Source organism: Beta vulgaris, chromosome 3, assembly GCF_026745355.1.
Source record: "Beta vulgaris subsp. vulgaris cultivar EL10 chromosome 3, EL10.2, whole genome shotgun sequence".
In the NCBI taxonomy this organism is placed as follows: Eukaryota; Viridiplantae; Streptophyta; class Magnoliopsida; order Caryophyllales; family Amaranthaceae; genus Beta; species Beta vulgaris.
This window is the reverse complement of record NC_079204.1, coordinates 30404446-30420565: the sequence shown is the minus strand read 5'-3', so window position 1 is coordinate 30420565 and position 16120 is coordinate 30404446. Positions and strand designations below refer to the sequence as shown.

General features: G+C 33.4%; 2 protein-coding genes across 2 annotated transcripts; both read left to right on the top strand.

The window, feature by feature from the left end:
• Positions 1 to 8174: 8174 nt before the first annotated feature.
• LOC104907951 (hypothetical protein) lies at positions 8175 to 12459 on the top strand. Its single transcript, XM_010696979.4, has 2 exons — positions 8175 to 8606; positions 11827 to 12459. The coding sequence occupies exons 1-2, from the start codon at positions 8481 to 8483 to the stop codon at positions 12109 to 12111; spliced, it is 411 nt and encodes a 136-aa protein (XP_010695281.1). The 5' UTR covers positions 8175 to 8480; the 3' UTR covers positions 12112 to 12459.
• A 1101-nt stretch (positions 12460 to 13560) lies between these two features.
• Positions 13561 to 14082, top strand: LOC104907967 (peptidyl-prolyl cis-trans isomerase FKBP62-like). Its single transcript, XM_010696996.1, has one exon. The coding sequence runs from the start codon at positions 13561 to 13563 to the stop codon at positions 14080 to 14082; it is 522 nt and encodes a 173-aa protein (XP_010695298.1).
• The last annotated feature ends 2038 nt before the right edge of the window (positions 14083 to 16120 follow it).

The window sequence follows — 16120 nt, the reverse complement described above, 5'->3', positions numbered from 1 at the left end:
AATTTTGATCAATGAAGCCAGGAGGTTGTTCAACATACACTGTTTCCTTCAAGTAGCCATTTAAGAAGGTAGTTTTGACATCCATCTGAAATAATTTAATATTTTTAAAACCATCAAAGGATATCAAAATTCTAATAGCTTCTAAACGGGCCACAGAAGCAAATGTTTCTTCATAGTCATTTCCCTCTTGCTGGTTGAATCCTTGACATACAAGTCTAGCTTTATTTCGAACAATCATCCCACTATCATCCAATTTGTTTCGAAAAACCCATTTTGTTCCAATAACTGATTGAGTACTGGGACGAGGTTCTAAGTGCCAAACTTCATTTCTCTTAAACTGATTCAATTCATCTTGCATGGCAAGAATCCAATCAGGATCAGTTAATGCAATTTTATAGTTTGTAGGTTCAATTTCAGATATAAAAGCATTAAAAGCACAAAAATTATGAAGAGATGAACGAGTTTGAACTCCCTTTGTGATGTCCGTGAGTATTAAGTAAGTAGGATGTGAGCCTTGATGTTTCCATTTCCTTGGAGTGAAGGTTGCGTTAGATGGCACAGTGCCATGCTCTGATTGGATTGCCTTTATCTTCTGTTGGTTCTTATAAGGTTTGACCTTCGGCAATTTCAGTTACTTCTTCTGTATTTTGTTCACGCTCATCACAATTATTGTTTTGTTCCTCGGACTGTGCCATACACTGTGTCAGTTTGTTTTTCAACATTCTGGTTGTCTAGTGACTCTCTATATAGTCCAATAGAGAAGTCTTCATCATCATCATCTACCTGCACATCTTGAGAACTTTTATCAGTTTCATCAAATATGACGTGCACACTCTCCTCCATACGCATTTGTTTTTTAATGTATACTTTATATGCTTTGCTATGAGGAGAGTATCCAATAAACACTGCTTCATCACTCCTTGGATCAAACTTACCCAAATTATCCTTGCCATTGTTGTGAACATAACAAGTACATCCAAAACATCTTAAGTGAGATATATTTGGTTTCCTACCTTTAACAAGTTCATATGGAGTTTTATTCAAGATGGATCGTACTTTAGTTCTATTATATATATAGCATGCAGTACTTACTGCCTCGGCCCAAAAATTTCTAGGTAAGCCACTATATAATAGCATGGTTCGAGACATGTCTTCTAGAGTACGATTCATCCTTTCTACAACTCCATTTGTTGTGGTGTCCTTGGTGCAGAGAAGTTATGATCAATTCCATTGTCATTGCAAAATTCTCGAAATCTGTATTTTCAAACTCAGTGCCATGATCAATCGGACAGATAACATTTAATTTGTTTGATTTTGAACTTTTCGAATGTGAACTAGAAATACATCAAAGTTTCATCTTTCACCAAGAATAAGCCAACAATCTAGAAAAATCATCAACAAGTATTAATACATATTTGCTACCACCTCTACTCCTTACACTCATTGGACCACAGTGATCCATATGAATTAATTCCAATGGTCTAGAGGTGCTAACAAATGTTTTTGACTTAAAAGATGATCGAACATGTTTGCATCTAGCACACGCATCACAAATTGCTTCCCAATCAAAGTTTATAGATGGTAGGCCATCAACTAAATCCATTTTTCTTAATTTGTTAAGCAGTCTACATAACATGTCCAAGTCTTTTATGCCAAAGTAGAGGTTATCTTGTAGAGCCTCATGCAGAAATTTTATCGTTAGGTAAGGTGTTTAGACAAGTTATGTAACATTATTTAACCTTACCTTCCAAATTAATTCCCTGAGTGTCCTTGTTAATGATTCTGCACATATTTGCTTGAAATTCAACAACATTACCTCGATCACACAATTGTGATATACTTAACAAATTGTGTTTTAATCCATTTACCAGCATTACATTCTCGATGGAGTGTGTTAGGGATTTACCGACGTTTCCTATTCCATTATTTCTCCCTTTTTGTTGTCGCTAAATGTAACACACCCTCCGTTGTGGGCTACTAGTGAGAGGAATTGAGATTTATCACCAGTCATGTGTCTTTAGCAACCACTGCTGAGGTACCATAGGCTGCTTCCTCTCACATTTACTTGCAAAAGAATCACTTGTTAGTTTTAGGAACCCAGATTTGCTTGGATCCCTTTTTCTTTCGTTGAGCATGTAGTATGTCTTTCCTAACCCATATTTGAGTAACATGTTTAACATTCTCTGCAATTCGTTTTTTCTTTATGTTATAGTCATCAATTAAGTGACCATTATTTCCATAAAAGTTGCAAATTAGATATTCAGGTAGATCCACGTATTTTCTTTTTCGAAAGTCTCTTTCGAAGGTTCTGGCACTGTGCTGTACACTGTGTTGCTGACTAGTATATCCTAACCCACTTTTGTTCACATTGTTTGTGGTGCTTGTTAAGTGATTTAGAGCATTTATTCCGTTAGTCCACTTTTCATGCATATTTCGAGTAATGGATAGTTGTGATTCCAAGAATTCGACTGAGATATTTAAGTCACTACTTTTTTCTGGAAATTTCTAAATCTCTTTTAACTTTGTCAAGTTCTTCACTTATCTTAGCATCACTAGGCAGCATTAGTGGAACAATCCTATACTTCTGTCTTGAATTCTTAAGTTCAACTAACTCATGATTTAATGTTTCAATTTGTTTTTCAAGACACGATTTTTCAGTTTCGAATACAGTGGATGGCACTGTGCCATTTACGATGTATCAGCAAGAGTTTTTCGTGTTTTAGTGTGTTTATCTCTATGTCTTTCTCATCAATCTTTTCATAGTGTTTTATTTTCTTTCAATAATCCTTATATTCCAGTTCTATCTATCTTTGCTGGTCAAGTTTTTTATTTCCTTTTTCATGATATCAAAATTATCATTCATGTTTTGACAATCATCAATACGTTTCCAAGCAAGGTGACAAGTTGATTTTTGAAAGAAGATGAATTGAGGGTTTTAAGGAATGTTAGGCTTACCTCACTGTCTTTACGAGAGGTTCGAACTTTTAGCCATCAAGCATAGATGTGATCGTCTGGCACATGCCTCTTAGTGTTGTTGTACAGCATTCAGACATAGTTTGGCCTCGTGGCACTGTGCACGCTCTGTCTCTCAGAATCCGAATCTCCCCAACTGCAGCAATCATAGCTTTCTTGAATCTTTCTTTGACTGCTCTCGTTTTTCCTTGGGCTTTTCATCATCTCATAGGGGACATTCTTTAATCCTGTGATCGAACTCACCACACTTGAAACAACCAGAGTTAGTAGCACTTTTCTTGGGGTTAAAAGTAGTACCATTACCTTTGAAGTTTCCACTTCTTCTAAAGTTGTTGTTCCTGTTCTTTTTTAGAAAATTTTGAAACTTTCTAGTGAGAAATGCTACCTTATCATCACTATCACTATCATCAGTTTCTACTTCAGTTTTAAAGGCAAAACCTTTATTCTTTGGTTCATTAGTTTTAGAATCTAAAACAAGTTCATGAATCATTAATGAGCCAATTAAGTTGTTCTAGTAGAGAGTTTAGTTAGTCTTTAGCCTCTTGAATAGCAGTGATTTTAGGAAGCCATCATTTGTTAAACTCCTTAACACTTTTCTTACTAATCTTCAGAAGAATAGTTTTTCCTAGAGAAGCATAGTTCATTAGTATTAGTGTGAATCTAGTAACATCTCTTTAATAGATTCGTCCTTATTCATAGTGAACAATTCATATTGTTGGAGAGCAAATCTATCCTAGATTGTTTTACCTCATTCGTACCTTCATGGGCCAACTCCAGTGTGTCCCATATTTCCTTAGCAGTAGTACATGCCGAAGTTCTTGAATATTCATCAGATCCAATTCCATATTGGAGAATAATCATGGCTTTGAAATTTTTTCCGGCTTTTGCATAGTCGACCGAATTGTAGTAATCTTCATCCTTGTCGACCATCTTTCCTTCAACATCTTTGACTTGGATAAGAATAGGTCCTGTTCTTATGATTCTCCAGCACTCATAATCTGAACCTTAAATGTATATCCTCATTCGTGTCTTCCACCATCCGTAATCCTTTCCATTGAAAGTAGGACACTTGGATTGCCTATCGCGAGAGTCATCTTGCATATTCATGATTTCTATTCTCTAGAGATTAGTCTTACGAGAATAACCTGCTCTTATACCACTTGTTAGAACACAAGGTGACACTCAAGAAAGGGGGGTTGAATTGAGTGACGAAATCTAATCGATTTTCGCAAAACTTCTTCTATGGCACTGTGCGAAATACTTGTAAATCTTTGATTTGAGTTTTTGCAAAAATTAAAACGAAAACTATATGAAATAAATCACTCAAACACAAATATAACGTGGTTCAATCTCACCTCTGAGATCTACGTCCACAGGAACCAAACTCCTTTATTTGAATCCTAAAATACCAACCTCTTGATACAATAAGACTCCCCCACTACTAACCCTAGTAGTGTTCCCCAACTCTTAACTATAAGTGTTGCGACTCTGTATAATGTAGAAATTACAGAAAGAAAAGATCCTCAAATGTGTGCTTCTTATTCAAGCAATTTAGAGGACAATTACAATCGTAGAATAGTAACTCAAACTGACTCGAACAGTGCTATACTCTGTGCCTTAGGAAATTGTTTTCAGCTCTTAATATCTCGATTTTTCTCTCTAAAAATGTGAGTTATGAGAATGAATTATAAAACCCTTTTATAGTACATGGCTTGGACGAAAATCCTTCAAAATATATTTATCTTCTACTCCTTAATTTAAGGGATAAACCTTTTCTTTTTAGAAAATAAACTTTATCCTTTTTCATCTTTATCTTCAATTCTAAAAAGATAGGTTTTCCTTAAATCAATGTTTATCTATATCTTGAATAACCAATAGATTTTCTTTTTATCTCATACTCTTTTTTTTTATCTCAAATTCTTTTTCCAAAAACAATTTTTGAAAATCTTATTTTTATAAAAACTATTTTACACAGTTTTGATAAAACTTGTTTTACTCGTTTTTATCAAAAACACGTTTTAATGAAAAATTCTTTTATATAAAAGGTTTTTATTAAAACTTTATTATTTTTAATAAACTTGTTTTTCGAATGTTAATTTCCTTTTATATAGACATATAATATTAACATAATTATTTATATCCTTAACTCTAAGAAAATAATAATTATACTAATTTTATATTTCTTTATTTAGCACATGGTATATCACCTAGTTCAAGTACATTACACTTTGCATAAAGTAACTACACTTAGGAATATAAAGTTGGACTTCAATCTTGATTCTTCATTTCTTCAAAGTCTTCATTTATTTATTCCTTTCTCAACCATCTGTTACAAACTTTCATACTATAACATATTATATTATTTTTCATCATCAAAACTTAACATGCACATGCACGACAAGCTGAGTAGGGAACCGAGGGATACAAGCCCACAACTCCACCCACTTGAGCTCCTCACAAAAGGGATCGAAATCAGGCTTCCAACAATGAATGACAAATAACTGACCTTGAACATGCCAAGGTCTCTCACTTCAAACTAAAAAATAATCATTAGGATTAGCAAAATGAACCATAATCCAATTGTTACCATTTCCATATACTCAATATCACCCTTAACAAACTTCCAGTTTGTCTTAATTCTAGAAATTATGGTACGAAACTCCACCGGAGCACCCAACATCTTACCTACCAAACAAGACTTAGAAAGATATTTAACATCTTTCTTGACTTGGGGAATATCATCTAAGACTTGAAACCTAGGAAATATAGCAGGGAAAGGAGGATCATCCTCCACCTCCTCCCTCGCCAATACTTCACCAGCAAAAGATACTAGCAGAATAGGGATTTCTACACCACTTGCCTTAGAAGTCTCACAACACTCAAGAGATTTTTCAGAGAGAAGGACATTTTTAAAGGACTTCTCGCTCGCCATAATAGCACAACAAACAAAGCAGAACACACAACAAGAGAGCAAGAAATTATGAAGTCTATATGTTAAAAGATTAGAGAGAAATTGTAAAGAAAACCAACCTGAACCCTTCTTATATACATAATAGGGTTTTGGAGTAAAACAGAGATAATCATGACTGAAACTAACAGAGAACTGAGACTTTCAATCACATTAAATGCAATTCGTCCCATAATGTCCTAAAGGACAAACAAATTTTCACCAAAATGACTCTGCAACTTCAACACCCAAACCCTAAAACCAGAATGAATGACTGCACAACAAACGAAGGAAAATATCCTTCATAAAAGGTACCACTCCACAGAGAATTAAAGGCTCTGCTAAACCCCCCCCCTAATTTTAGCCCTAAATTTGAACTTAAACCCTAGAAATCATAGGATTATAATCAACTTAGCCAGCAAAGCACAAATTAATCGCACACAAGCCAACAACTTTATACCACTTTTACACTCTTTCTGCACACATTTATGGATGAAAAACGAAGCTTTGATGGTACTGAACCATCGTAACCACCTATCCTCCAATTAATAGAGTTGAGGCTATTCTTGTAGCTAACCATTAGTAATTATACCTAGGTTAAATAAACTAGAGATTTGAACAAAAGCACAGCCTAATCGGCAAAATCGAGAAGAGATTTGGCTGTTTTGGAAGGAAATAATCGGATTGAATGCAATAACTTTGAGTGATTTTCTAGGGTTTTTTTGGGGCTATTTGGGGGGACTCTCTTTCTCTCTCTAAAACACATTTTTTCTTTTTTCCCTAAGAGCATCTTAACCGGAATCGTTTCATCAATTTTGATAAAAGTGTGGATATAGTTGTAGAGTGAGAAAGTATAAATAGAATTGTGAGTCTTTGACTTAAATGGAAATGTTACAACTAATATTTGACATTTGGAGATCGAAATAGTTGCGATGAATATGGGATGATTCAATATAGAAATTGTTGCAATTAATGTGAAACAGAAGGACTATGAAGATGTACAATTTTACAATGAACTCATTAATAAGAGTAGTAATCATAATAATTGGAATTGCGTTTCCAATTTACATATTACAACAATGGTTTTAACGAAAGAATAATAATTGTTCCACTCTTTTTGATGACCAAATCCATAATTGGACTCAACAAAATTAACTTGGACCTGAATCTTAATCCACTTAATTACAAACAAACATATGAATGATACGATTTATGATAAAGCTCGAAATTGGACCACCTAAACAACACTTGATTGATTTATAACATGATCCAATCAAGTTTCAATTAAACCACAAACTTAGCTTGACAGAAACCTAAAATGAAAGATTTCGTTGTTGATTGATCCAAAGTTGATTTGAGTTGCACTTGATCATATCCAAACTTGACCAAATTTGAAGGTGAATGCATTTGAAATTAATTACAGATTAGGATATAAACTATTTTGAACAAAACTACTATTTTTCATGATAACCCGGAGATATTTTTTTCAATTGATAAACTAGTTTTCTTTTCCAATTTAATTCAAGATATTCAAGTTTAACCCATCAATTATTTTTCTTATATATAATAGATACTGAGATAAGCCTAGGCCATAAACTAGTAGAATTACTAGAAACTGATCTGCCTCGCGAAACCATCCGAAAGCAAGTATGGTGCGACCTAGGAACTAAACAAAACTGAATAGGATGAAGGTTCCAAACTAGTTTGATCATGTACTGACTATCATGAAAGTTCCATTTAATCTGACCATGAACTGACTAACGTATTATGTTAAACATATGCTATTAGATGGCATATAGTGGACTAGGCTTACGAAATTGAAATGCTAAAAGTACATTATTAAATATATACTATTTTTGACTAATTTCTTCCTTGTTAGATAGTTTTGAACTAATTTAGTACCATACTTAATTAGATCAAAACTTTTTCCTCTTCCTCATACAGCAATAATTTGGTACCCTATTACTAATTTAATATCATAGTAGGACCACTTAGCTTCAATCTATAAACCACAATTTTTGGATATGAGGGCTATACACATCCATCCACAACCAAGTATTAAAAACAAATATAAGATGAAACTCTATCTTTTAGTATCTTTAGGAGATCCATATGGACTATGGTAACATGGATGTGGAGCTTTGCCGGCTACTTATCACCATCTATAGCAATCTCCAACTGGATAATACAAACAATAATTTACTCTACTTCCCCAACTTGAACCCATCATTCTTATAGGGTCCCACTTTATTCATAGTCTCTCTGTAGACAGATCGTCCAACCTTTCCTACTTGTGTGAGCCCGGGCCCAAGCCCGATCCCACCACCTCCTTTCTCATGTGCTCCAACTCACATGACCCCTTTCTTTCCCATTCTTATTTAAAAGCCTATTTGATTTCCTTTCCCACTCAATATAAAGCTTAGAAAACAAAGATAGAAATATACAGTACAACTATTCTCTTCTGAATTTTTCTTCCTTGTTTGATTGCTAACAAATTTAGCTTAAACAAGAAGTAGGAAGCTAAATCAAGCTATTTCTTTTTTTACTTGAGTTCCTAAAAATGGCTGTAGAAGTAGCCCTGGAAGATGATCTTTTCTTTGCAGACTTAAACAGGCAAATATCTCTCTTGATAGATGAAGATGAGGAGGATTACCCTGCTGTCCATTTCTCTTCAATTTCTCCTCAGGTACTTTTTACTCCTGCATATACTTCACCCTTCTGCTCTTGTTTCATTATATCTGGAGTTATATACATCTTCTGTTATTTTAGTTACAAGTTACAACGTTGTGAATCTGTATCATTTCTTTACTAACTGGCGGATTCTTTCACTAATACTTCATATTCATATACAAAAACATATTCTCGTTCCCCGCAAAAAAAAAAAAAAAAAAAAAAAAAAAAAAAAAAAAACATATTATCGTTTGTGAGATATACTTAAAATTATCTTAGTGTTTTTCAAATGGTTTATTTTTTTTATAATTTTTACTGATTGATTTTTATAAATATATATTAATGGTTAAAATGATAATACACGTGTAATTTAGTTAAAATGCTACAACTTATATATATTTAGGTTGGATTCAAGGTCGTATCTTTACTAGTGAAAGAAAGGCTAACTGATCTGGTCAAAATGAGCTTAACTAATTTATAAGTGTCGATTCCTTCTATTTAAAATACTTGAGATACTTTGTCTTTGTGCTTGTCAAAGTACAATTTAGACCAATAAAATATTAATTTATATGGTAGTAAAAGAGTCGTAAGAATATTATGTATTGAAAACATATGTTAACATTAATCCAACAATATTTTACATAATAATATTTATATTAATATTGTCAAATAGATGTGGTGAAAGTTAATACTTCGTCCATTTATTATTTATTGCAATGTTATGACATTCATTTATGTCAACATCATAACTATAACTATAATATCTTTAACTTTTTATTAGAAAATATTATGAAAAATTGATATTTGTAAATATACATAGAGATAATTCTAGCATATCTACATGCTAAGCCTGTTTTATATGAGTTACCATTGTTTTTATGTCAATTTTAATACATGAATAGTGCAAAATTTAAAATGCCGCAACTAATAAAAAAAGAGATCATGCAGTATATTTATAGTATAAAGTAAAAGTGTTGCAAGTATATTGATATAGAGAGCAAGTACAAAAGATATATATATATATATCTATTATATAAGGCAATACATGGGGGACACCAAAAAATAGAAAAAAGAATTTAAGAAAAAAAAGGTAGATAACTAACTATTTCAATTTTGAATGAAAAAAGGGGGAAAGTAGGATATTTAAACTAAACATCAGTTTTTTGAGAAAATAACATGTAAAGAGAGTTTTTCTATTCAAAAAAATTCATTTTCTACTTCATATGCTATCACACGCTATCGCACGCATTGCGTGCATGTAAGGCTAGTATTATATAAGGCAACACATGGGGGACACCAAAAAATAGAAAAAGAAAAAAAAAGAAAAAAAAAACAGAGGATAACTAACTGTTTCATTTGAATGAAAAAAGGGGGGAAAGTAGGACATTTAAAATATCAGTTTCTTGAGAAAATAAAATGTAAAAACAGTTTTTCTACCCAATTAATTTTATTTTCTACTTCATTTGTTATCACACGTTATCGCACGCATTGCGTGCATTTAAGACTAGTATATATATATATGTTAAGACAAGTTATGTAATTGGTAAAAAGCATATATAGACTTGGTCAAGACTAGATTAGTTTCGACCTTTTATCAATTCATGTGATTTATGAAAATAAAGGTCATTAATATATAAAAGATGAGTAGATATAGATGGTGAAATTGACTACGTGAAAAAAAAGTTACTATGTCACAAAATGAAAATTTTATTATGATAAACTAATGTAAGAAGAGTAACTGTATTAAAAAAATAATTATTATGTTAAATAGTAATTGTATAGTGTAATTTAAAATTTTAAAAAGTTTTAATATAGAAAAAAAGTGTCACTTTGCTAATTGAGTGGTTGATCGTAGTTAGAATTAACTAAGATAATGTCGGACCAACAAGTAAGTGTTGGCCTAGTGGTGATGGGGACTGACTTTAGTAGGACGGAGAAGGGTAAATCAGATGCAAATACCAAAGGAAAAAAAAATGTCGGAATTATCTCCAATTTGAGGAGTGTCCTTTTTCTTTTAATAACCCGGCTGATCCCGTACTTTCAAGAAGGAATTTTCTCACCAGAAAATACAAAAAAGTAGGACTTTTCTTGCAAATTACACAATCAAGTAGTATAGCTATTGAGCATTAACTTGTCCAATAATTGAATCCAATTTCAAGCTCCAATAGCTGTCTATAAAACTTAGCGCATGGTCGATTGCGGTTTTATCTAATTTGTTGTATGATGGAAGACGCGGAATGCGATTTTCTACTTGATTTTTGTTTAACTAGTCCAAAGCTGTCATTTTCACTTGTTTGTTCATGTTCAATGTCTGGATATTGGATCGGAGGAATTGCAATCCAAATCCGATTGAATTATCGAATCGGATTACCGGATTTTCGAATCGTGCCGTTGACGTTTTTGATATATCCTATCCATATTCGATCCTAAAATCCGAATATTTTCGGATATCCAATTCAAAATATCCGAAATCTTAAAATTGCATCGAATATCCAAAATTTCGGATTAAATCGGTGGATTTTCGGATCGAATATTTTTTAATAGCCCTGATTTTCACATACCAATTCATTTACCGATTTACAACTTGATGAATAACATGTATAGCGAAAGGGATAAATAAAAAGCTCATATATACATATACATTTTTTTAAAAGTAAGATGAAGTTCTTTGCAAGGAAAAGGGGAGGGGGGGGGGGGAATGGGATCCCTCCTTATAAGGGGTGAGACTCGATGCCAACACCACTAGGCTATCACCTACTGTTCATACATGTACATGTACATGTACATGTACATATACACACACGCGCGCACGCACACACACACATATATATATATCAAGCAGACAAGCACCAAGGATCTTTGGGTCCAATAGTATGACTTTTTATCTTTTACATGAGAGACTAAGGTTCAAATCTTGATAGAAGCAAAAATTTCAATATTATTGTGAGGTTGGAGGGTTTGGGGCTTATTGGGTCTCTGGGTGAGTAACACTGTACGAGGACATAGAAGAAATTCATCTTACCACGGAATTCCCAAAAAAGATTCCAAAATATATATCTATATATATACACACCAAGCTAAGTCTGGAAGGGCCTTTTATCTTATAGAAGAGGCTAAAAAAAATAAGAGCCACTTCCTCTAAAAACATACTTCGGACATATTATTTTCTATTAAATAGTATTATTCCAAGTCATGCTGCGTTAGTGATTTTCAAGGTCTGTTTGTAAAATCTGCAGGGGTTTTCAGGATCAACGATTCGTCAACCACCAATAATGCCATCACAATATTTGTACCAAGAAAGTTGTAGGAGAGAAATGAGCAAAGGAACTGGTGTTTTTATTCCACAATCATCACAACCAAGAAGGAAATATAAGCAAGGAAAGCGTTCTGCAGCACCATCTTACACTACCAAATCCAACAACAAGCAATTTGTTCATTCAAGAGGGAGATCAAACCCTGCTGCTCATACTAATCTCCCTCCTGGTTACGCTACTAACGTTGATAGGTGGAGTCTTAATTAATTAATTAATTAACCAAGTTAATTATATTAATTATGCTCTGGAATTCATGTTAGTACTACTAGATTATGCTAATTTTCTGTTAGTAATTAATAATAAGGATTGAAAATTCAATATTTATGATTAAGTATATTCTTTATAGATGATGGTAGCTTAGAAGATGTGAGTGCAATTACACTCCCTGTTTGAATGGTAAGGGCAAGGAGTATGAGATTATGTATATGCAGAAATAATGATGATCATAATACATAGTTTTAGTCGATAGCAGCTTGATTATTGTAATATTTGTTATGCCTAAGGGAAGTCTTAGCAAAAGACTACATGACCATATCAATTATCAATTTATCATAATGGAGGCCTTATTTTTTTTTTCTTGCAAATTTATCTTTTCGTATTTTTTGCACCATTTTACCTCTAATTTCTTCGTATTTTTTGTACCATTTTATCTCTAATTTCTTCGGATTTACCTGTATATTATATGATTGAATTCTTACATTATTGTATGGTAATTGCTTCAGACAGGCATATAGGTCAAAATTTTGTTGTTATATTAATGAATTCTAAGATAAGTGTAGTTTTACATATTTTGAGTAATGTGTACTCAACATTATTGCATGAGACCATGAGATTTTTTTTTCGAAAAGGGAATTAAAAGCCTGCTTATTTTCTCATATTAGAATAAATAAAGTTATCGAATAAATAAAGGTCATAAAAAAAGTAAGAAAAAAATCACCAATTCTGTAAAAGAAAGATTTTTGTGAAAACTTTTTTGCGCCATTGCGAGATTTGTACTTTATAATGATGGAAATTGCATAACTTTACTAAGTGGCGAAAGATTTCGGGAAAGATCCAGAGGAGGTATAGATGCTATTTTATTTTTTTTTGGTAAAAGAATTATCCATTTCTTAATTAGAAAGGTTTAAAGTTTTACAATCCGTAACCAAATATTGCATACAATAACTAGGCAGGGAAGGTAATAACTAATAAGCAACACAATATTTTTGACTTGTCCTCTTCAACTTGCCATCTATCTCTTCTACCCCCCAATCCTCTCTCGAAACTTCTACCCCCCAATCCGCGCACTAAAAGTTGCAGTGTTTTGGTCACCGACGATCGATTCTTCCCTCTAGTCATTGGCGAGCTTTCAATTTTGGCGATCTCCAATGTAAACTGGGGCGTATAGTGTTTGGTGGTGCAGTTTTTTGCATCAGCCAGAGGGGTTAGTGTTGAACGCTCACCGGCGTCAATTGGTCGTCTAAGGGGTCAGAGTCGGCGTCAATCTACTGAAGTTTTTTTCCTTTTATAATAGTGCCGATCTCAGGTGTGTTCTTCCCAAATCTTGTGTGTTTTTTTTTAAAAGGTATTGGGCATGAAAGTCATCCTAGTTATTGGTAGTGAAGATGTTACTTAGTCTTTGTGATTTTCATGCCTGGTTGAGCAAGTGTTTTAAGTATGTTTTCATTAGAAGTTTGTGAGACGTTGAAGGGAGAACTCCATGAGCTCCTTAATAAGGATTGTAACTTAGGATCAGATGATAACAAGTTCCTCAATTATGTTGCTATATTAGATAATCCCAAGACTTCATCGGGTCTAGCTAAGTCATGGAAGGAAGAAGGAAATTCCCTTTTCAGTCATGGGGATATTGATGATGCATTAGAGTATTATGGTTTTGCTGGTGTGATGCTTAGCCTAATTGTCTTGGAGGAGGAAGGTGCTGCAAGTTTTTGCGAATTAGCTTTTTACATCTTGTTGAATTTAGCTGCTTGTTTCCTGAAGAAAAATGAATTTGATCAAGTTGGTCTTCTTTGCTATGTTGTTTTAACCTTTGACCCGTGCAATGTGAAAGCTTTGTTTAGAAGAGCTAAAGCATCGGTGGGAATAAGAAGGTGTGATTTAGCTTATTGGGATTTGCTGCCAGCCTCTAAGATTGACCCATCAAACAAAGAAATTGCTAAGAAATTAAATGAAGTTTAGAAGGATCATCCATTCATCCCATTGGATTAGGGGTGGAACCATTGCCACTAAGGAAAAAGATGAAGTTACAACATCAGGAAGAAGGAGAATGTTCTACTAAGGTGAAAGAAGTAGTTAATAGTGTGATCCTAAAATTGTTGCAAGAAAGCATGGATAAGGACCAAGTCGTCTGTGAAGAGAAGGATGTTAAAATGGAGTGTGTAAATGAAAGTGCGAGTGATTCCAAAATCAAAAATCCAAACCAGGCGAAGCTTAAATATCGGTTTGTTAACCGAAGAAGGCCAGACTCCTAATTACAAATGTCTAAAAACATTACTCAATTGCTGGGGGTAGGGGAGGGAAATCATTGCAATTGTATAATCCAAAATCAGGGTCATATATGGTAGTTCGAGTTGCTCAATTATCAATAGAAGGCACTAATGGCAAAACCACAATGCAAGACGGTCATTTGCAACAACATTTTTATGGTCCCGTGAACGAGTATAATCGCCCTAGCAGAGGGGATGAAGTCATTAATCCTACCTTAGCCCTCCATGAAAGTGAAGATCTATTGATGAAAAGCGTGGAGCCCAAGTCCAACGATAATATTGGAAAGGAGATAGCAGTTAGTGGGTCCCAACAAGCCCAGTCGAACCCATTTGTTTCATCTAGTCTTCCAATTAATGGATGTATTGCATTAAACTCCAAAGAAACTAAACACTAGTGGAAAAAAGTCTATCTGATGAGGTCAAAACCGGGCTCACTAATGCGGTTTTGGTCCGCATCAGGTAGGCTCGCATCAGTTCCCAAATATTAACTGCTACGGTCCTCAACCGCATCAGTTAATCATTTATTGTTGCAGTCCTAAACAGCAGCAGTTGACCACCCCAAAAACCAATTTTTTTATTGGCATTTTTTCATTATTAATCGATACAAAATCAATTATATATATATCAATAATCATTTTATTAAGCATATTATGCTCAATGGAAGCATAAATATAAATAATTAGATACATAAGAATATTTATTATAATTAATATCATACTCAACTATAACTATATACATTGAAAAGAATAACATTTTGGAAACCAACTAAGGCACAGAACATGAAAATCGAAAAGATTGGCATTGTATCATGCTATGAGGTCTGGCCTAATCCAAGTCCAATGCCTTGGGCTTTTCATATTCCCTATATAGTGGCCCGAGGTTACTTCCTCTGTAATTTGTGACATCAAAATTGTCAAAAAGATTGTCATTGTACATGCACCTTTCTGGACCATGTACTTTTTGAGACACAAAAAATTAGTGAAAAAATATCTTCTTACTCCTCCACAAGGCCGGGTGCCTCATAGCCCAAGCCATACAAAATTTTTTGGCCCATTCATTAAAGATCCAAGTGCCAAAGGTCTTTTATGCATTAAATCGTTATATTCCTAAATCGAGCCTAAACTTGAATATAATTAATAACGAAAAATAATTCTAATAAATTATATTATAAATATAAATATAATTCACATACTTAGCATGTCAAATAATAAAAATATTTCGGCTCCCATTAATTTATAAAAATTCGATATTATTAAATTAAAGAAAATAATAGTTTTGGGGAAAAGCTTTGCAAAAAACTAGTAGCAAAATCATGGGTTGTTACATGTCCGGTCAATTTTTCACAACTGGGTGGCTTTTTAGTGTCATATATATATATATATATATATATATATATATATATAAATATATTCCGTTTTGTCCAATCTGAAATCATTTTAACACTTGCGTAAGTTTTCAATAGAGAGATTCCACAGATTTTCTAACTTTTCTGGAGAGAGAGGGAGAGAGTGTGTTCATTCAAAATTACTTTGCTCTTTGTTCAGAGGAGTTGACTGTCCAAGCACCTTTCATATTTGTCAGGTATCTCCTCTTTCTTCCTTTGATATTACTTAATCTTTCTTGAGAAAGCAATAAAAATGAATTATTCATCTTTGTCGAATAACCCCGACCTCCCAAGATTTTATCTCGACACTAGAATTGATAGTATTTCTTCTTTGGTGTATTTTCTA

What these genes read in the sequence shown, in the direction of transcription:
- LOC104907967 (XM_010696996.1), top strand. Translation starts at nt 13,561, where the DNA reads ATGTTTTCATTAGAAGTTTGTGAGACGTTGAAGGGAGAACTCCATGAG.
- LOC104907951 (XM_010696979.4), top strand. Translation starts at nt 8,481, where the DNA reads ATGGCTGTAGAAGTAGCCCTGGAAGATGATCTTTTCTTTGCAGACTTA. An exon ending in TCTCTTCAATTTCTCCTCAG is followed by an intron (nt 8,607 to 11,826) that starts GTACTTTTTACT and finishes TAAAATCTGCAG; the next exon opens with GGGTTTTCAGGATCAACGAT.